This window comes from Corvus cornix, chromosome 1, assembly GCF_000738735.6.
Source record: "Corvus cornix cornix isolate S_Up_H32 chromosome 1, ASM73873v5, whole genome shotgun sequence".
Taxonomy (NCBI): Eukaryota; Metazoa; Chordata; class Aves; order Passeriformes; family Corvidae; genus Corvus; species Corvus cornix.
The window spans coordinates 113,454,478-113,477,236 of NC_046332.1; the positions used below are offsets into that span (position 1 = coordinate 113,454,478).

General features: G+C 45.8%; 1 protein-coding gene across 6 annotated transcripts in view; it reads right to left on the reverse strand.

The window, feature by feature from the left end:
• Nucleotides 1-12,634: 12,634 nt before the first annotated feature.
• Nucleotides 12,635-22,759, reverse strand: part of SLC37A1 (solute carrier family 37 member 1) — a 36,303-nt gene continuing 26,178 nt past the window's right edge. For 5 of the 6 annotated variants that reach the window (XM_039553059.1, XM_039553042.1, XM_039553066.1 and 2 more), the window contains exons 15-21: nucleotides 21,337-21,422; nucleotides 20,657-20,705; nucleotides 19,774-19,847; nucleotides 18,859-18,937; nucleotides 18,191-18,288; nucleotides 16,316-16,368; nucleotides 12,635-15,247 (exon numbers count right to left, since the gene is read on the reverse strand). In XM_039553059.1, coding sequence (XP_039408993.1) covers nucleotides 15,232-15,247; nucleotides 16,316-16,368; nucleotides 18,191-18,288; nucleotides 18,859-18,937; nucleotides 19,774-19,847; nucleotides 20,657-20,705; nucleotides 21,337-21,422 — 455 coding nt within the window. In that variant the 3' untranslated portion in view covers nucleotides 12,635-15,231. The remainder of the gene's footprint in view (nucleotides 15,248-16,315; nucleotides 16,369-18,190; nucleotides 18,289-18,858; nucleotides 18,938-19,773; nucleotides 19,848-20,656; nucleotides 20,706-21,336; nucleotides 21,423-22,759) is intronic. The other variant, XM_039553077.1, reaches the window with a different exon arrangement.

The following is a 22,759-nucleotide window of genomic DNA, read 5'->3' on the forward strand; positions in this document are numbered from 1 at the left end:
AAAAGGCACCTCTGTCTCCCAGCCCTGGTGTCAGTTCCCTGTGTGTGTTCAGAGGCAGCTTTATTATGGTTTCCAAGGTGTAACCCGAGGATGTTCAAATCCCCCATTGCCCTTGGACTCGCTGCTGTCGAGGCACAACTCACCCACGCTGGCTTTGCACGGGCTGAGATCTCCCCCTGCTGCAAACCCTGCTCAGAGGGCGAGGGAAAAGCTTTAGGGAAGAAAAGGGCTGCTCAAGTCACTCTCCATGTGGGCCTGGGGTGGGATGGCACCATTCCTGTCTCTCCCATCTTTTGCCCTCTCCAGTCCTGAAGCCACAGACATGGTGGCACCGACACAGAGCACAGCCCTCAGCATCTCTGAAACCTGGTTTTCCTGCTGCACTCAAGAAATTCAGTGCCCCTGGCAACCTGCTGTGAGCAGCTGCACATCCAGACCTGGGGAGTGCACAGCAGGGATTTTCAGGGAGATTGAGATGGGGGGAAAGGGCCAGAAAATGTAAAAAATTTTGTACTGTGAACAAAGTTTGCCTAGAATTATAAACAGAGAATAATATTTCTTTAAATTTTTTCCCTTACCTATTCCATATCTAAGCCTTCAAGGTGCTTCCTCTGCCCATTAATCCCTTCATTTGCAGGTCCCTTGCATGTGTCTGTCTGCTGAATGTCCCCACAGGGCCTTGTCCTGCTGCTTTACCTCTCCATGCTGCAGCCTGCCAAAATGCTAGATTGCCCCTGGAGCTGGGAAGGTTTCCCTTTCCCTCCCACAGCTCCTCTTCTCCCTGCTTTGCTCAATCTTCTCTCCCTCTTTCCACCCTCTTTGGTGTTTTGCCATTTTTGCTTCTAGGTGTTCCTTCCCCACAGATCTGAAGTCGTGCAGACTTCCTGCAGGAATTAACTCTCTGATTTGTGCTGTTAACAGCCAAACAATGGCTGTGGCAGTGGCAGCTCCTCCATGCAGAGCACCACCGACCTTTCCAGCCCAGCTCTCACTCTCCTCCATAAACCCACAGAAAGAACATGGCACGCTGCACATGGAAATTTCACCTCACTTGTTTGCATAATTCTTTACACACTGCCAGGTTTCCCCAGGCCCAGTCCTGGAGGTGATCATATTGAGTGTCAGTTAGGGAATGACTGATTATTAATATTGGCACCTTTATAGGATTTGTCCACACAGCCCTGGAAGTGGTGTTTGGCTCCTCACCATGCAGCAGCACAGCTCTCCACCTCACTCTTGGCTCCAGCCCCATTTTTGGGTCCTGTTGCTCACCCCAGCACCATCCCCAGTCCACGCAGTACAGCCACACTTGCTGTAATCCTGGTTTCCATGGCAAACCCCCAGGAACGTGGGCTGGAATGGAGCTGTGACATCTGACGTGGCTGGTCCAGGGCACTGGGGTGCAGAAGCAGAGCTCTGTGGGTGGGAGATGTGGGATTACTCACTCGGGAACCAGCTTTGCTCTTTCATCCAGCAGCGCTGGCCACCTTGGTGCTAACACTGACTTTATTCTCTTTACAACTGTTGTGAAAATTCTGGTACCTACCAGTAATTCTCGCTGTGTCTCAACACTCAGAGCCAGCTAATAGGCTCATATCTTGTGGAAGTGAAAAAAAGTGAAAAAACCCATCCCTGTTACCTCACAAATACCTGTCCATGAGTGCAGTGCTGGCTTGGAGAAGAGCAGACTCGAGCCATGGGCAATCCTTCCACTTTATGAGAGCACTTGTCCAATACAGCATCTGGCATTTCTTGGCTTTTCTCTTTCGTCTGTTGAGGGAAAAAACCTTTTTCCCTCTGCTCTATGTTAGCAGTTTTTTAGGGATCTGTCCTCTACAGCAACACCCGGCAGGTCCCAGCTTGGTTTCCTGAAGGTCTCCCAGTGGTGCAGACCCACTGCCTTTCCCTGCTGGGTGTGGAAGGAGCTCACTCTCCACAAGCATTTTCTTTCACTGCAGCAGAGGTACCAGGTCCTTGGCACAGCTCAGTCTCCATCCTGATTCCACTTTCCATCACCTCCAGGAGCCACAGGACCCCAGGAATCTCCATGCCTTGTGCCACGGTGTGCCTACAGAGAGCCTTGGCTGCCCTCCTTTCCATTGCAGCCTCTCTGTTCAATTTTCACCCTCCCTTCCCTCTCTGCTTTGCATTTCCTACCTCTTCCCTTTGTTTCCCACTGCTATCTCCTCAATCCAGTTGTCTGTTCCTCAGCTTTTTTCGGCGATTGAATGATGGACCCAGACCGGCAGGGAATGGGAATCATTTATTCAAAGGAGTGAGTTGGTTTTACACATTTCTCTAAGGCACAGCATTTCCTTATATGATGTGACCTATCTTGTGTTGCCACACCAGCAACACACTTTCTCAGTGTCCCTTTATGGGGTGGTCACTCGCTGTTGACCCATCCCTCAGCTCCCGGCAGGCTCCTCTCCATAGGGCTCCTCTCCATAGGGCTCTGCCGTGTGACACCTCCTCCCCCCAAGGCCCGGTGCAGAGCAGCCTCAGTGTGCCCCCATGTGCTCCTTTGTGCTGCCATGTGCCTCTGCAGGCAGGTTTTACAGCTCACAACCCAATTCTACCTTGTAATTCCCCATAATTCCCCCTTTTCTGTTTTATACAATTAAGAATTATGGCAGTTATCAAACAGATAAAACTTTGAGAAACAATGTAAAGTTGTCTAAAGCTTTTACCATCACTCAGAGTTTGCAACTGCTGGAAGGTCTTGTTTCATAGTGAGGACTTAGAATGTCTTTCCTAGGCAAGACTTTTAAGTTTACTTTGAAAGAGGGTCCAGCTTTTTTAAGATCAAATTAGCAAGTCAAAATGACTCGATTACACTTTTAGAGCAGAAACACCTGGGTCTGATGGTATAAATCCCTGGTCAGCCAGGGTTAGGGCTTGGCCAGAGCCTTAAGCTTTGACTGAGAGGGTTTCTCTAAAATGCTTATGAAATTGCTTAGAAACTTTATTAATATCATTCTGAATGTGATTGAAAAATTAAGAACATGCAAACTTCTTTACAGTCTTTTGTGGGGGGCACACCCCATCTCTGCATTCCCCTTTTTCTATTATAACAATAGGTAACATGAACATTTTTCAACTTACTAAATTCAAGAAAATGTGAAACATAACATGCAGTTTTCTTACTATGAACAGTAAAATAATACATCTAATACAACAAGTGTGCACCAAGTAACAATAAGTAAGGTAATATTATATAATAACATTAACTCTCTAAGTGGTTTCAAAAGGTTTCAAAAGGTTTCAAAAGGTTTCAAAAAGTTTCAAAAGGTAACAAGCCTAATTCTTGCTTAAAAAAATAGCTTACAAATTATTACAGGAGCACGTCTAACAAAAAACAATTAGAACAATGTGGGGTATAAATCTAGGCTTTGGAAAATTACAATTATTGTGGCAACATTTTGAATAAGGCAAAGAGAGTTCTATGGACTAGCTGCAGGAACAGCATGCCTAGCTTGCAGCCATTCCTGCACAAGCTGGTGCAAATGCTGTATCTGCAGCTCCCCCACCACCGAGGAAGGGCCAGGAGACGGGAGCCTGGCTGTAGCAGCTCAAGTCCGGCCGGCCTGTGGGTCCCTTTGGCCGCGTGGGTCCCATTGGCTGCGCCGGTCCCGTTGGCCGCGTGGGTCCCATTGGTTGTGTGGGTCCCGTTGGCCGCATGGGTCCCATTGGCTGCGCCGGTCCCGTTGGCCGCGTGGGTCCCATTGGTTGTGTGGGTCCCGTTGGCCGCGCGGGTCCCGTTGGCCGCGCGGGTCCCGTTGGCTGTGTGGGTCCCGTTGGCTGTGTGGGTCCCATTGGCTGCGCCAGTCCCGTTGGCTGCGCGGGTCCCGTTGGCTGCGCGGGTCCCGTTGGCTGTGTGGGTCCCGCGGCTGCACAGGTCCGGCCAGCCTGTCTCCTCAACTCTCACATGCAGAGAGCCGCTTGCAGCCCCCACCATGTGCTGAGCGGAGCTGCGGCCCCGCCAGCTCTCCCTGCCGCTGATCTTGCTCGCCCACGGTGTGCGGGCAGGGGCCGGGCGCAGCCACGGCGTGGCTTTGCCATGTGCTCGCCGCTACGGCTCATCCCCAAGTGCTTGCTGGCACGGCCCCGCCATGTGCTCAGCGGCACAGCTCTGCCATGTGCTTGCCACTACAGCTCGTCTCCATGTGTTCACCAGCGCGGCCCTGCCATGTGCTTGCCACTACAGCTTGTCCCCATGTGCTCACCGGCGTGGCCCTGCCATGTGCTCGCCGCTACGGCTCGTCCCCATGTGCTCACTGGCGTGTGCTCCCCGGCGCCGTGCGCTCGCTTTCCTCTCTGCCGCATCTGCTGCTGCTGCTGCGCTTTCGCAGAGGGCAAATGGAGAGGGAACACGCTACTAGGACACGACTTCCTGGCTCCAGCCACTCACCGCGACCCAGCTCCAGCTGATGCTGCATGGCGTGGGGCGGCACGAGCTTTATGGTACCGTCCGGCTTCCCTCCAGGGTCAAACGGGTCGGGGGATGAGGGGCCATCTTCTGGTTCTCCTCCCACGGCCCTGACAGACTTACGGTTTGCTGGCGGCGCAGAAGGGCTCGGCACAGCCGCCATGGTGGCACAAGCGGCTTTCTTTGTCCGGTCTCTGGGTGCCGCATGCGCTATGAGCGCCTTACACACTGTCCTGCACGGACACAAAAGCTCCGTCAGTGCTGCGTCACCGCGTGTAATTCGGTTCCACAACGCGTCTTTTAAAGTGTCCCATGTCTGAGGACCAAAAGTATTGGCCCTATCTAAAGTTGAGCCACAGTTCTTTGCCCAGAACAAGAGTCTGTTCAAATCTGTAGACTCAACTTTCCTGCCACGTTTTTCAAAGATCCGTTTTAATGTCTCTGGGATATTCTGTTCCTGGGATACTCCATCCCCTACGTCCCCCATGGCTCACCTACAGCTTGTAGGGATTATCACTGGCCAGCGTTCCTACTTCTTGCAGCAGCAGTTCAAGTCCCACGGGGCTCACCAACGGACGCACAGGTAGGTGTATAATAAATTCCTCACACGGGGCACCATTTGTCAGCAACTGAATGATGGACCCAGACCGGCAGGGAATGGGAATCATTTATTCAAAGGAGTGAGTTGGTTTTACACACTTCTCTAAGGCACAGCATTTCCTTATATGGTGTGACCTATCTCGTGTTGCCACATCAGCAACACACTTTTCTCAATGTCCTTTTATGGGGTGGTCACTCGCTGTTCACTCATCCATCAGCTCCTGGCAGGCTCCTCTCCATAGGGCTCTGCCATGTGACACCTCCTCTCCCCAGGGTCCCGAGGAAACAAGCCTCTCTGTGCTGCCATGTGCTCCTTTCTTTTGCCATGTGCTTCTGCAGGCAGGTTTTACAGGTCACAACCCAATTCTACCTTATAATTCCCCATAGCTTTCATTTAAAGTAGGAGAGAGCCAAGAGTGCCTCAAAATCCTGTTCCAGGCACTGCTGCAGGATGTGGAGCTTGCAAGGCAAATCTCACACCCACATGCAGGCCCCAACTGGCTGCTAGTGGCCCTGCTTCATCCCTGGAACAGAGTGCTGGGAAAGCCCAGCCCTGGGAGCTGTGTTTTCATAAGGTTATGGAAGAAATTAAGAGACCCAACTGGAACTTTCAAGAGCTGATGAGAAAAAAAAAAAAAAAAAGAAATTAAGTGTGCCTGGAGTCACCCGCTAGATCATTTAGAGGGATGATGGCCAAGGAGTGGAAAAATCAATTCCCTCTACAGGGCACAGTTGGCTCATGCTCTTGGCAGGAAAGTCTGAGTAGGGGCTGCAGCCCATGATCCCAGACTGCAGGGAAAGGATATATGGCTCGACTTGAAGGAAGCCGCCTGGCATTTTATGTGGTGCAGGAGAGCGAAGTTACTTCAGATGCCTGTTTTGGGAGGCTGCCATGTGAGCAGCTCGGAGCCGTGCAGTGACTCACTGCAAATCAGCTCCTCCATCTCTCTGACAAGCAGACCTCAGACACCCTGAAGTCTTGGCAACCCAAAGATTAACCCAAAGACTGAGGGCTTCTGATCGTGGTGCCAGCCTGATGCAATCTGTCCCACAGTTCACAGAGGTGGGGTCAGGGCTGTCTGGGCCAAAGACCCGGCCTGGGCAGAGCAGGAGGTGATCACTGCTGCATCCCTGACTCATCCCTGGGAGCCTCCTTGTCTGAACGCTGCTGATCACCCCCTCCTACAACAACAGCACAGCAGCAGAAATGTCTGCAAAGTCTTTCACTGCTTGGGGCTGCTTTTCAATGGGTGGGAGATTGTCCCTCAGCTGCATCACTTCAGAGCGAGCCATGTGGAATTCCTGGGGGGTCAAGCAGACTTTGCACAGTTCTTTGCAGTACATTAAAAATTGGATTTTCTATGTTAACATTTTAAAAAAATAGTCTTCATAAACAGCTAGATAATCTCCCAGATATGTAACATTTTTTTCTGTGATGTAGGTATTTTCTCATGTTTGTTCTGTTTGTGCAGTGCTGTTTCCATTAATGGGCAGAAGAACATTCTCTCAATAGGAGAGATTAAAGAGTCTCAGCTTTTAGGGAGAGAGGCCAAAAAACCACCACAGAATCCATGTGAAAAAGATGACAAAAGCCTCCAGTAGCACTGAAAGTGTCTGATCTGCTCTGCCAGAACATTTGAAGCCAACATGAAATAGGGACATTTTTAACTAAGTTCCCAAAATTACGTGTACTTGAGTGTCACTTTTCCTGGGAGTCACACGTCTCTCCAGAGCGTTCTCACCATCTCCAAAAATCACAGGTCATGACCAAAGAAACTCAAAAGATTGGATGAGAAATCATTAGTATCTGCCTTTGAATAACACATTTATGGCTCTTCTCTTTAGCTGGCTCCTCTTTCCCAAACCTGACTGTTCATCCATGTCAGGTACATAAGATTACCTCTAGAACTCTGAGAGCCAGAAACTCTCCCCGAGGAAAATTGAGCTGAGGTTTTCCTGCAATAAGACAACCCAGTTTCCTGAGGAAACAGTAAACATCATGGATTAATGGTATGGTCAGGAGAGAGGGCAGCGCTGAAGTAATGCAGAAAATGAAATGGAAGTAGCTTATGGGGGGAGGGATTACCTCGTACAGAACTTGAATTTTATTTTATTTTTCGATTACCTTTCACTCTGCTTTCTCCAGCCTCCATTTGATTGGACACAGCCCAGGTTTTCATCCCAGTGATGGATTTCAGCCCATGCCTCCCCTTCCCTCCTGCACCCTCCTTTTCTTAGAGGTGGCCCCAGGCAAAACTTTTAGTGAGAAGCTTCTTCCAGAGGGGCTTTGTTAGAGACTGGACTCTTTCCAATCATACTCTGACACAGCTGAAGCCATGTCTCCCTCCTGGTCCTTCATCCTCCTCTTTCTTCTTCTCCCTCAAGTGAATTTCACTGGATTCACACAGATTTTTTTTTTTTTCCCCTAAATCCTCTCACCTTCATCTGCTTCCACACAACCTGGACACTGGATGTGAAGGTTTCCCTCTCCTTGGACCTTAGCCCCTGCCTAAAAGCTTCCAGTAGGCAGGAAAGACGTTCTCAGACAAGAAACTGAGATCAGGAACAAGAAAGTGAGATCAAGGACACACAGAAATAAACACACAGAAATAAAAACACAGGAGCCCTCCACTAAAAAGGGCCCAACATTGCACCCATCTCCTTTCTCCAACCCCACACCTTTTCCTGCACTTTTATTCATTTGTTTTTCCCTGCTGCTGTTTCATCATCACCATCATCTCCTCTGGCCAGTGCTCTGCTCCCCACTTTCTCCCTTGCTGTCTTCACCTGCCAGGGTGAAGGGGCTCCATGCTCTTCCCCTGCCCCACTCCATCTGAGGGCTGCAATCTCCCTTCAGTTTGCCATCCAGCCCTTCTGCCAGCAGAACAACCAGCTCTCTGCCTCCCTCTGCCCAAGGAATTGTGCCCAGGAGCAGCAGCAAAGCCCCAGAGCCAGAATCACTCATCAGCCAAACAGGATTGCTGCAGAGGAGCCCAAGCCCTGCTTACTTTGGAGCGTGTGAGCGCCTGACCCTGGCGCTAGGGAGGAAGCCAAAGGCAACACTTCACTTTGTTTCTCTTAATAAAATGGCGCTTTTGGTCTGTTTTATTTCTCCACACTGCTCTCCCCTCCTCCCACCCAAACACGTCGCATTCCCAGGGCGAGTGACTGCGGCTGGAGTAATGTTTGAAGAAGAGGAGCTGCTGTTCAGTGGAGTGCCTGGTTTGTGTGCAGCTCTGTGAGCACACCCAGGTCTAGGAGAGTCTCTGTAAAGCTTTAAGGCATGACCTGTGCTATGAATGTGCTTCCTTCCCCCTCAAACACACACACACACCCACTACTGAGACGTGGTGGCTCCGTGAATTCAATATTGCTGGAGGGTTACAGCATCACATTGTGACAAACATCACCATTATTAGCTGTTCCTGCTGAATATTAACTTCAGGAATTTCCACTGAGGCCTCTGCAAGGATACACAAACCTCCAACAAGATTAAGACATCCCAACAGTCCCCAAGAGGAGCCCCATGCTCTCCTTGTGCCTTTGGGGTCCAATTTCTCTCCAGTGCTGCCTCTGCTGCTCCCTGGGTGCATGTGCTCTGTGATTCTTTGGCCATGATCCCTTGGGAACCTGCTGGCTTGAGAAGCCAGCTCTGCCTCTCATGCTAACGGTGAGGAGGTTTAAACTTGATCAAGTCCTCCTGAGACACAAACCCCATCACTCAGGATCACTCAGTGAAAGCATCCCGCCCTTGGCATCCCAGCCCAGCCTCCAGCACAAGCACGAGCTGCTGCAAGGCAGCTCAGACACCTGCACAGGCAGAGCCCAGCAAAGGCTGCTCCAAAACAACCCAGCATTTGACTCTGGGTGAATTGAACTGTAATTCACAAAGTAATTGCTTGGACAAAGTTGCTTGAAAACAGACTCACACCACAGAATACTAAACTTGCAGGGAAGTCACGCAGCACTACATCCATTTTTTTTTTTTTTCCCATGGCCTAAAAAATAAGACCAGCAAGGCAGTTTATCATGGGGGTGTTTTTTCCTGTTGTTCCAAGCAGAACCCATTTATATGGACAATTTCAACTGTGCTTGAAAAACAGAGACAGCAAAAACAATGCAGAAGGCAGCTCCTGATGTTTACAGAGCTGCATAAGGTGAATGTACCAGAGCTGCTAATCATCCCTTTTGACTGCTTTTACAGGTCTGGGAAGCCTGAAAAAAAAATGTGCATAGGAACCAGTCTGTGTTTGGAAACAACATTTCCCTCTTGATGACACAGAGGAATGACATTTAGATGCTGCTTTGACAGATGCATTATTTTATTAGAGGATTTCAAGCAGGCCAACACAGGAGCTTTGTTTTCCCTGTTACTGTAAGGCTTACATCATCTGCAACTTTCCTACCAGGAGGTCTCATTTCAAATGACAGTGAAAATTGTTCTGAGAAATGCATGTGTTAGTTCTGCTTCAGATGTTCATGGGATTTTATCCATCCTAGCACCATTTCTAGGTGCTCTGATGGTGATGGATTTCACCCTCCTCAAAAGATTATTTGCTGACACCTGGGGTAAGTTTAGAGCCTCATGATATGCCTGACAGGGATTTGTGTGGGAATTTAATCTGTCTAATGCAGCTCTAACACAGGTATCAGTCCCAAACCAAACATCCTTGGGCTTCCCTGCCTGCACCCCAGATTTTTCAGTCACGCTGGTTCTGCCTTTTTGGGCTGGTGACATCTATTTTGAGAACTGTCACTGTAAAAATCAGAGCAAGGAAACTTGAAGGTTTCTATTTTTCTCTGCTTTCAGCAACTGCACAGATTTACAGGCAGACATGCAATCCAGCTGTGATAGTGGATCTCCCTCGGTGCCAAGCAAGTGAGCAAAATTTGGAAGAGAGTATGCTTTTGAGACATTTTTGTGACCTATTTTGTTCTTTGTTACCATATTGTCTTCCTTTCACGTCACTGAAAAGCTGCAGCCAGAGGGAGAGGGGGAGGAAGATTTATAAAGACTTTCAACAGCAATTGGCTAAATTGAATCCCATTGTTACCTCTCAGTATAAAACTAAACCTGCAGATTCTGTCACAGAAGGACACAACATTCAGCTGCTTCCAACCAGATGATCTGAGTAATACAAGAATAAAACTCAGAACCTGCTGTACTTAGTCAGCTGAAGCCTCATGTGGCCTGTGGTGAAATTGGGTGACTCAGACTTGAATATAATACTCTATCCTTGCAGCAGAAATAACAACAGTGTGTTTGGTGGAAGATTCAGAGGGAACTCACCCCTTCCAAGGTTTTGCCTGTGTCATTCAGCTGTGATGGGCTGCCCACACCAACCAGCCTTCACATCACAGGGAAGAGGAGAACTCAGACATTATTGATCACTTTGTTCCAACATACCAACTCAGGCTGCTGCTTCCAGTTCTGGCCCCAACGCTGGAAGCAGCTGCTGGTTTCTGAATAACCCATGAAATTCAGACCACCTGTTCAGGATTTAGGTACCAGATAAACTGAAAATAACTCCAGCCTTGTAACAGCGTTCCAAAGTTCATTCTTACATGGCAGTACACGTCAAGTCAGTGAGTGTCCTCCTCTGCTGAAAGAAACAACTGGACCGAAGGGGATACTGTGGAAATGTGGGTATTTGTCAGCTGCTTTGTAAGAGAAGGAGGGAGAGAAACCCTACCCCAGTATCATCATGAGGTGAAGGATACATCCTTAAAACCCTCTAGGTAAGTACAGCATCAAGAGACTTGGCACACATTTTTACAGCTGATCTGATGGAGGAGATGAAATACAAAGTATGCTAAAGAAAGTTTGGCTCTTGTATTCCCAGTTTACAGAGCAGCCAATGCTTCACTGCAGCCAAAGGGTAACTGGTAGACAAAGGAATTACAGAGGGAGGAAAAAACCTCAAAAAACAAACAAACAAACAACACCACCCCCCCCCCAAAAAAAAAAAAAAGAAAAAAAACAACAAACCAAACCAAAACAAAAACCCAAGCATCAACTAATTATCTCCTTGCTCCAAACTGGAAAATACCCAAAAGAAGGGAGACAAAGAAGGAAACAACTAACACTTTATAACAACCCAGTTTACTAAACTCTTATGCAACGAGACACATAACCCAGCATTCAAGGTCACTGGACATGAGGCTGAATTACACCAGCAGTTAAATCCTCTCCTTCCCTCTCCCCAGCCATAAGGATGGCAGGCACATTTTTAACTCAGCATGGCAGCAAATGTAGTTCAAGGTTCCCAAAGCCCCAGAGCAGCAGACACAGCCCCCAGCAGGGTCTGCAGTCCCTCCCCAGCCCCTGCAGGCTGTGACAGCAGGGCAGGACGTGTCCCCACCATCCCCTGGCTGGTTCAGCAGAGAGCAAAACAAAACCAAACCAGCCTTGCTCCAAGGTGAAAAGGGCATAGGTCAGCAATCAGAACATCCTATCAGAGGTTGGGATAAACCATGAAATAATCTAATCTAACCACCTATATAATACACAGGTCATAAATTTAGTTCAGACCAGAGAACGCCAACATTACCGATCCCGGGCCTCGTCATTTGATGGAATTGTAATCATTCTTCCCCAAATTAATTCCATATGAAAACCAGTAGCCTCCAACAGCTCTAAACACCCTCTGATTTCATTTACACCATCTTATACCTGCCTAACTCTGAGCAGCAGTTCTCACACCCAGGCACCAGTCACTACAGAAACCTTCCGGCAGCAACCAAAGAACCCCGGGCCTAAACACGACGAGTTCAGCCAAAGTCTGAGGCAGCACAGCACTGGCACAAACACACGTGGAGGATTCCCACTGTTATTCTAAGGATGTTATGCCAGAAGCACATGCAATAACCTCCTGAAACAAATGGCAGAATCCTTTCTGGAATTTCCCTAACTAGCAAAACATACAGGATTGAGTCTCGGTGCATGGAGTGGGTTCGCAGTTTAACTTAACAGGTAAAAGAGACTCAAAGTGACTTGGGAACACGACACTGCTATCCCTGCTACTTATTTACCTTCTTCCCAGCCTATAAACCCTTCCTACACACAGAGACAAACCCCCTTGCAGCATGTCCAGTGACAACCAGGGTTTTCACAAAGATTTTCACAAGGGAGGCTCCTGCTCCCCATCAGGCAGAACAGAAACTGGGATTTGAGTCTCCCTTCTTTTGTAAGACACCCCAGCTATTATTTGCCTATCCCTGGGAGGTACTTCAGGCATATTTTGATCAGAAATTCTGTAACTAGAAGTTGTTTTCCTTTTCAATCAGTTTTTCCCCAGCACATCTGTGGTTTGGACATTGCATGTCAGGCAGAGGCACAAAAACCCCATCAAACACTGTAACAGAATCAAGACAATAATTCGAGATGATCAGAGCTAGAGAGAAAGGATGAAGCTTTTCCATATCAATTCCATATAAACTGAAGAGCAAGCAAAGCAGACAACAAAAAAAGTCACCTTAAAACTACGTCAGAGGAGCCAGACTCAGCCCCTGACTCAGGCAAATGTCCCAGCAGGGATGTCTGTCCTTCCAACCAATAAATGGAACATTTCTTCGTGGAGATGTAAAAGATAAAGTACTCAACACTTCTCTGTTTAGAATAGAATCTATTTTTATTCAACACAGGATGATGAATGGATAAAATTCACAATAATCAGCATTAAAAAACAACAAACCAACCCTGCAGTTGCATTTAAATTTGGCTGTACCTACTGGTCACTCACATTTTTACACACAAAATTTTGTCAGTCTTGCCCATTTCCAGATTAATGGATACAGACACCTGATACTAACAAAACACACAGTTTATTCACTATCTGGGGGACCTTTAGGGTTTCTAAAACAAGAAAAACAAATCTTTAACCTTTTTGTCCAACAAATTTGTAGCTGGGAGGAACTGAAATGCAATCTGTCATTACCCCATACCCGAGTCACTGCAGTGCAAAAGCTATTCAAATAAATAAATAAATAACAGCAGCAGCCCCAACAAGTAAAACCCAAAAGACAGTTAAGTATCTTTAGAAATACAACCAAAAGCTTTTTAACCTCAGACTTCAGCCAACAGGGAACAACTTCTCAAAATCTGAGCGCAGCAGAGTTTGAACTGTTTCAATAAACTAGTATAAGCTCTGTATGTATTTCTGGGGAAAGGGATTGGAATCTTCAGCTAATGTAGTCCTCCATCCATCCCTCCCTCCCCACAGATACACTGAAGTTGTGCCAGGACTGCTGTTTTGGGGTTGCAATGTCATTTTTGCCCCATCAAGCTGTTTCAGCCTGGCTGAACGAGGAGCAGTTTGACATTCCAGGAGCAGTTTCCCATTCCAGGAGGATGGAAATCCTTTCAAGTAACATTGCTGCACAATTCTGTCACATTTAACCACAGCCCAAGCACAGCACAGATTTTTGAGCTCGCTCATATGTTGAGTATCCCCCCTGGTTTACCCAAAATGTGAGGTCAACCTTCCATCCAGCGAAGTGCAGGGACAGGACCCTCCTAGAGCTCCCTGCAAGGACCTGGCACCTTGCCTGAGTCCCTGTGGGTCTGAGGTCATCCCTGCAGCTCTGCTCAGCAGAACAGTTAAAAATGAGCCCGTTCTGACACTGCTCCAGTCAAGCACAAAGCACGTGCTGGATCAAACCAGAGAAGCAACTCAAAGACTGAGCAGGTACAAAACAGCCCTGGAAATTAAGTGTTGTGCCAGCACGTGGAACATAACACCAGCAGCTGATGGGACATTCCTGAATATTTTGCAGGGCTTTTAGAGTGTTTTGCTAATCAAAGTGTAAAGACTGCACTGTCTCACAAAACTTAAGAGCAAGACAAAGGCCTAGAGCTTTAATAAATATAGTTAAGGACAACACACAGTTTAAATTACCTAATCTTTGTGATCTAAGTATAAACATCCCATACAAAAGAAGATTTCTTTTCACTTTGTACATCTTAAAAAAAAAAAAATCACAGAAACATTCTGTTTGCAAAGCAGACAGCTGTACAAAGAAATGATATGTTCTGAAGACATTAAACCATCTATTTTGCTGGGTAGCACTAGTTACTCAAATGTTCTCTTCTAAACTACCACCCACACAGGTAATTTTTCTTCTCTGATATTTTGGCTCCAAATGTGAAACCCAGAGCCACTTGAAAGTAGCCACTAGAGAGAGATTTCTGGATATTAAGGCCCAGATCTGACGGTGACTTCCATGTGCACACCAGCACTGAAACCCAACAGAGATCCCCGAGCCAGTGGGCACCAACGCAGCTCCATCTGCTCAGTCCTGTGGTGCTGAAACACAGGACAGTTCACAGCTCTCTGCCACCCTGAAGAAACCACCTCTCATGTCAGCCCAGCCTAGCAGAGCAGCACAATTCCGTGACGTTTGCACCACCAGTTTATAATACCCTGAAAAATCATTAGAGCCCCCACTGGAAATTCTGACTCATGAACTGCTTTTTGTTGCTTAGGACTCCTTTTCTTCTGCACAGTCCTAATGGAGGACTAACATCCATCCAGAGAATCTGTGAAAACTGCTAACTGCAGTACACAGCAAGAGTAAATTCTATTTTATAACCTACCAAAAGGCCAGATGCTGTCCTTGGGAAGTAGTGCTGTAGCTAAAATCTAATAATACAGTGGGGTGATTATTGTCTGAGCAGCTTCAAATACTAATAGCAGCACATCTTAATAACGAGCTGATATTGTCCTCTAGAAAGTGATGCTCTCAGTGTACACAAGACGACATAAAAGACGCATCCTTTGCTCACTGACACTGGGACAGTCACTTGCAGACTGTTAAAATTTCAACTTCCTCCTGCTCTAGCTTTCCCTTGATTTTTGGCAAATACACAGTCCATAGTTTTAATTAAAAACATCCTATCAAAAGAAATAAAAAAGGCACTTGGTATTTCTCTTTGGCTCAGTTGAGGCGTGCTGCTGAAACCTTCCCAAAGTCCCCATCTCTTCATCTGATGAACAGGTGCCATCCTGAGGTACTTATTCATGTGCAAAAATCAGAGCTTCAGGGATTTACCAGCTGCATGTCTCACACTGCTCCCAGCAAACGTACAAAGCTCTTCACCACACAGAAACTCAAATACAGGATAAGGTGTCCCATGGAATTTGGTTTTCAGGGAAGAGCTCCAGCCACTGGCACACTCCTTATCCCAGCTCTGGTCTTGTAGCTCAGTGCTCTTTAAACCTGGGGAAGAACAGCAACCAGGCAGGAAAAGCTGAGGTGTGACACCAAAAGGCAGGATCCAGCCCCTGCCACGCATTTTTATATTCTCTCCATTTTACTCCTCCAAAATTCTACAACCAAGGGACTCAATTTAGATTTTGTGTATTGATTCTGTGGATGTTTTTTGGGTTTTTTTTCACTACAAAACACTGTAAATTCAGAGTCACCCTTTTCTTTAAGGAGAACTTTTGGAAAAAGTTACATTTTGAACCATTATTAAAGACAGGGCAGGAAATTCCCCACCTGCACGATGAAACTGATGCCTTGTTGGGGCTGAGTGAAAACAGAGGCTAGCCAGAATTAAGAGGATAAAAGCAGGTATTTATTGAAGGGCCTTCACTGAGGTACACTATGGGTACAGAGCCCTAGGGCTACACCCAAAATGGACCACTGGTCACCAGTTTTTCATACTTTTTTAAGTTGGGTCCATTTGCATACCAGGGTTAATCTTCCAAATACAATTTCAGGCAATGATGTCATTACCCCAAATTTGTTCCCCCTTTTTAGAGGTTTAGTTTACGTATTTCAGGGCCTGGGACAACAGGGTGTCCTTGAGTCCCAGGCCTAGAGAGGATTTGTTATGTCTAACCAGGATGGGAGAACAGTAGCTAGCAGGCTATGGAGTTTTAGAGTTACACTCTAAAGCAGTACAGGATCTGAAAAATATAAAAGCCGAAATCCTAAGGCATCCAAACCCATGAGGGTCAAATATTTGGGAAAAAAAACCCCCACAAACAAGAGATTGTGACAGAGATATGTTTTCAGGTATTTTTTCAAAAGAAGGGAAGTGTCCATGGTTTGAAAACATCAAACTGAGGTTACTCTTTTGAAGCTGAATTAAAACAGACAGAAATGGATATACACAAACCTTAACATGTCCAGTCTACATCTAGGTGTTATGGGGCAAAGGTTGGCATTGATCTTGGAGGTCTTCTCCAGCCTTAATGATCATATATGATTATAAATGGAAGGCTTACTAATGTGCTTAGGAAGTGTTACTAAAGAGCAGCAGCCATGCAAAACACTTACAGGCTGTGATCTGCATGACACTGAAGTTCCTTCTGGATAAGACGGAGTAAGAGCTGCAAAAACAATCACAGAATCTCTGTTAGTATCACACAGATAAACAAGGTAAGAAACAGAATTATTCATTGTTATTTGGAGTGTTTTTCATTTGAAACATAACTCTGTAATGCTGAACTCAGTTTAAAAAAAAATAAAGATTTACAGATGCTCAGTAATGTTTGGAAGAGAAGCTTTCACAATAGACAGGCAACAGGAAAATAATTTCCTTTCTGCATCTGAGAGGTCAATTTCTTCATAAAAACCAGAATGGTTTTCTGGTTATTTTACCAGCAGATGTGTAAAGAAACCAGCAGAGGGACCCCGAGGCTGCAAGAAAACGTGTCAGAAAGGAATTTTGGAGCATAGAAGTATTTTAGCTGCTATTTGCAAGAACAACTGTGTGTGTGAAAAGCTTTAATACCACAATTAGTCAGGGTGAGTACAGACAGTCACGTTTGCTTGTCTGTGCAGCACCAGGGCTTCCAAGTGCACTTTAAAAGGATTATTGAGAGAGTAGCAGGAAAAGTGATTTTACAAATACGATTTGATGGTTCTCATGCACGTGAAAGACAGAATTGGAGCTTTCAGGGCTCCTCACTGTTTCAGGTTATGTTATCCTCAGAATCTCACTATTATAAATGTAAGTTTGTTTAACTGTTTTAAGAAGTTAAACCTTATTTTTCAGAGGCACAGAAATGGCCAAGAGTGAGAGAACTGAACACCACGTAAGAGGCTACACCCCTCCAGGTATCCTTGGAGAAATAACATTTGAACACAGGCATCCATATGCTGCACTGCAAAAACCAGGACAAGCAGAACAGTTATGCAAAAAAGGATTTATTACAACTGCAGAGTCAAACCTCTCAAAACCAGAGCTTTGCAAAGGCGTTTTAATTGATTCTGCAAAGAAATGTGGCGTTTTTTCATTTTAATCAATAACTGTAAGAGAAAAACACTGAGAACTTTATCTAGGAAAAATATGACAGCCTCCCAGCCCTCACTCTGCAGCATGAAATACCAAACACTGAAACCAGCACAAACCAGGATTTATAAAGCAGCTGGCTACCAGTGGCAACACACTTCAGCTATTAACTTATCTAATGTATTTATTTAATTTCCAGAGATTAACTCTTAAACGTGAAAAAATTACTTTTACATTTGGGGTTTAATTTGAATTTAGAAAAAAAAGCCTCCATTGTAACTCAAAGGGTTTCTGATTTTCTTGTGCCAGGAAGGGAATGACACTCAGCTCCTCTGCACGAGCCCAGAGCTCAGTGCTTTGCACCAAGCCACCACCTGTGTGCTCTTTTTTTCCCAAACATCTGCTCCTGGTTACTGTCAAAAGCCAGGATTGCCACTTCTTCATCTAACTTAGTACAGCACTTTCAGGGCCCATCTGGAAAATGTGATGTATTAACTTTCAACATTATCAGGGTGATTTTGTTGATACAGCAATGTAGGAAAACATTTGTTGCAGCTTTGCTAGACTGGCTTTAAAGAAACCAGAAGTGATTCTTCCGTGAGTGGAATCTGAGACAACTTCTAGGTCTAAATATGAAGCTTTACTTGCAATTATGCCTGCTCTAAGCTGCTCAGCCAGCAATTAACAGCTGGGTATTTGCTCAGGAACTGAAGTGCAGCAGAACTGATCTGCACTTTTGATTAAAATTAGATGAGAATTTCAAAACAAGCAAATTTGCTGTTAAGACTGAAATTCTCCTACACCACTGGAAGTCTAATACAACACAGAATACTGAAGTGGCAAAAGGACAATTTGCATTTTGGGATCATTTGGCACAAAGGAAATACACAGCAACCAAATAGTGTTTTTACACTTACTAGCAAGGCACATGCATCTGCCACCATGAGCATGTAAAACACGTTGTTCCAACCAGATGGGGAAATAAGGCCAGCCAAGAGAGGCCCCAAAGCTGCACCTAAAATATAATATTGGTATTGTATTTTGGTATTTTATATAATATACTGTCAGAACTGTGTAAGATTTACTGTACTGAAATGTAGTTATTCTGAATTAAGAGTATCTGTTTTTCCACTATGTTAACTCAGTATTACCTGATGTATTAAAAAGTCCTGGGAAGTGCAAAACATTACTGCTACAGATGGGAAGCCAGTGGGAAACCTAACACAGGGAAGCTGGAAAACTGGATGTGTGATAAACATCTGCCTTTGGCTCAACAAAATGCCCATCCAGTACTGAGCTGAATTTTATACTGTTTTCCCTTCCACATGGAGGGCATAAATAAAATATCCCTGATCCCAGAACAGTCCAGTGACATCTCCTTTTGCTGTCTGTGCCCAGTATCAGTGATCCTCCCTCTTCCTCCCACCCTCAGGTGTGGGACCACTGGAGGTTTCAGGCTAAATTTGTGCTATTCCTCATTTCCCAAACTGTTCTGAGTCCTGGTAAAATGTGACCTGAAGAGCCTAGTTTCTCAAAAATGCTTTGTTTTAACCTGTCACAGGTGAGGCAGGTGGCCTCGGCTTACCCACAGATCCCGTCCCGTCGATGATCGCCGTCACTGTGGACAAGGCTCTGGCGTTCCCTTTCAGGCTTTTATGGGTACCCTGGAGGGACAGAGATGGCTTGGACCCATGCTGAGCTGAGCTCTGAAAAAGCCCTGATAACATCATCTATCTCACACCCCTCCACATCAGATCTGTGTTGCAGAGATGCCCTAAGCACCTTGCAGTGCCAGCCCCTTCAACAAGGCCAAGGATGAAATGGGCATTGCCTGGTGGTCACCCTGGTCTTGCCAACACCTCCAGGCCAAGAACAGGGCTCCAGAGGATGTCTGGAGATTTCTGCCAGATACTCCTTTTCCTGTACTTAGCACATTTGTTAGAGGGCTTTTGCATCTTGCTTAGTGCCTTAAGGAACCAACACATTACAAAGCAAACTTCCAAAGTCTCCCTCATGAGCAGTGTTCATGTTTCCATGTGGCATTTGTGACTTGGCTGAGCTGATCCTGCTGGACTTTTTATTTTCACATACCTTTACTCCTGTAAAGGTCTGTGCCAGGTATAGCTTTTGCACTGATGGGAATTAAATCACCAGCTCATCTCTCACACAGGTACAGCTCCTCCAATCATTTAAAAATGCAAAGTATAAAAGGGGCAAGGCATCTGTACAGAGGCCTGGCTTTGCATGCAACCTTCAGATTCACTCTGGGCTGTCACCCACAAGATTTGGTCTGTCTTGTGAGTGGTCAAGAATAATTTAGAAGCCTCTCACAGGCACGGCACTCATTCACACTAGAACCACCTCAGTGGCTGAGTTCAGCACTGCCTTTCCAGCTCCTTATTCCTTTGCTTTGGTACAATGCAACCCCTTCCCTGGTGACCCTGAAGATGTCCAAGGGCTCTCTCTGGAGGCCAAATGTCACAGGGGAAGCCAAACTCACCAAGTCAGCAGAGACAGCAGTGGTGATCAGGGCATAAGGGCCATTCACCAGGGCACCACTGATAAGCAGCATCACTGTTCCAAGTTAAAAAAAAAAGGAAAATGTGAGTTGTATGAACAACTGTTTGCTATAACAACAAGAGACATCACAGCCTATGGTTCCCAAATGGCTTAATCCTTCCTTGGCTCCCCTGACCCAATTCAGAATTGGGAAAGGAAGAAAACCAACATCCACTTCTCTCTCTTTTCAATGCTCACTCCATGATGTGAATTCTCAAACATACCAGAAGATGGGGCTAAGACAAAAAGCACTTCCCAGGGTCTTTATCGATCCTGGTAGGTCAGAGAATGGGGAATATTTGACCAAACTGACCATGAGGGCAGGGGTTGCTCACAAGATACACCCATAAATCCCTTCTCTGCTTACAGAGCACCCTAAAAGCTAACAAGGCCTTTAGGTAGGTGAGACATCACTGTCAGCACTTGTGTTTCCATTTCTGGTGTGAGGTAACAGAAAGCCACAGGTGAATTCAGCCTATTCAAGTAAAGTTAACACTGCTGTCAGAAGTACTACAGGCAATCTTTAAACACCTCTGGTATTGGGCACAAGGGATATAAAAAAGTCTGTGCTGACACAAAAAGCTCCATAAAGACTAAGGATATTAACTAAATCTGTTTTCTTGCCACCCCTTACTCGTTTCCTATCTCCCCCCTTTACCCGGTAAAAAGCCTGCAAGACCAAATCTAAGGAATTTGATGCCATGTTCTTCCTCTAAGGGAAAAGATGAAATAGAAAAAAAACCCAAAAAAAAAAGGAAGGGGCATCGAAGATCATAAATGCAAAGTTCACAGAAAGCTAGGCAGAATAATTTAAAAATACTCACCTACAGTAGCCTCAAGGCCCATTTTACTGACTGCAGAGAACATGTATAGCTGTAAAGATAATAAATAAGCACTCAGAATACCAACATATGGACTAATCCCGGGTTCCTCATGTTAACTACATGCTATCTTAGCTGGTATTACATGAAAGTTCCAGGTTTTACTAAACCATTTTAGACCACAGCAGAATGATTGTTTGATTGGACACAGGAGGGAGATAAGGGGTAGGATCCCATTCCCCTATGCCCTTTCAGAAGGGCTGTGTTATGAGGCCACTCAGTTTTAAACTCTCCAACTGCAGCTTCAACACAGAACACAGATCATAAAAAGATCAAATAAAAATGTATCTCCCATGTCCATCTGCTGGTTTTCCAACAGTTACAGCTCAGAAATTTTACCCTTTGAGCAGCTAAAATTCTAACAACTGAACATCAAACTTTACAAGGGAGTGAAACTTTCCATACATTCTGTAAACAAAAATACATTAGACTTGCTTGCTTGTTTAGTAGACAAGCTTGTTAGCTTGTTTAGCCCCAATATCTATATTTGCTCAACTTTTCATGCCAGTTTTTAAACTGGCCTGGACTCTTTACATCCAGGTTAGGAGATGCTGCCTGAAGAACTGTCCAGGGAATGGCATCACAGCCTCAGCCACGGCTGTGAGACAGGGGCAGGCTCTTACTGTGGGTGCTGCAAGCAGCAACATCATTCCGCAGGTTGATGCCCTCTTCTCCAGCCTGTCTGAAATGAGACCTGCCAAAATCCCACCTGAAAAAACACACAGGGGAGTGAGGAAAACATTCAGTGCGTGCTTTGCACAAAAGACATCAGTTTTATTTAATGAAACACAACCCAATGACTTTTACAGCACAGTTACACATAATTCACACAGCAACATCCTCATTAACCCAACCAGTTTTGACCTGAAGGTAACAGAAGCAGACAGTTGCTCTTCCTCATTGTTTATTCCAACCAAATGTCCAAGGCAAAAAGCCTTTTCCCAGGTGCCACATGGCCCCACTGCTGCAGTTCTGGAATCCACTCACTGGTCTCTTAAAACCTCACACGCAACAGAAAACTTGGTTCTCTGTCCCTGTCATACCACAACCAGGGGAAATGGGCTATTTTAGATCTTGGGGCAAATGAAATCCTTGGTTTTCTCTCCAGGTAGTTAACTAACCCAGGCTCTTGAATTTCCCTCTGCTTCTTGTGTTTTCCAACAACAGAAGAACTGATCTGAGGGTGTGGCTGGAGGGGACTGAAAGGGCTGAGGGAAGGCTCTGTCAAGATTGTATTAAGGGAACTTGCACAAGGAGAAGGAAAGGAAACTCTCTGGATTCTCCAGATTCCTAAATACTGCTGGGCCTGCCCCTCCCTTCCCAGCTGCCCATCTCCAAATTGCTCCCATCCTACTTGAATTTAAATATAAACACCAGACATCCAAGCAGCACTGACACACTGTTCAGCTGTATTCACAGCAGAATAAGATGCTGCTGGAAGATGTCACCCACCTCTCCAAGGTACTGCTGAGTCTGGCTTTGAGCTCTCTGGGATGAAATAAGCAGACGTCACGCCCAGGAAAAAACAGAACAATAACTGCAACACACCCTGACACCAACACCTTGAGCTACACAGCTCTTGATCCAGGGAAACTTCTCCATCATGAGCCTTATTTTCCAAAGGACTGATACAGGGCTTATTTCCAGAAGGGAAATGGGGGAAGTGGAGAGGGGATGTGTGGTTGGGGTAAGTCAGCTGTGCTTCAGGATGATGATGTTTGCTTTATTATGAGTTCAGCTGTCTGCACTGCATCAAAATTTATTCAATGGTCACCTTACAAATGAGAAAGGAATAGCCTGGTCCTTATTATGATCTCCCAATTTTATCAAGAAAAAGAACCAAACCAAGACACCTGTGGCCATTCACCTTTGTGCCCACAAAACCCACACAACTGTACAAACTGGGACAGTTCTCTTAAGTTAGAGTGACAAAAGGAAGATATTTTGATGGGTGGTGACCAAGACTCATGGGCCAGAGCTGATGGAGCTGAAAGATTCTGTAATTTGACTCTTCCCATCTGCACTGGACAGTATCACTGGCTGTAA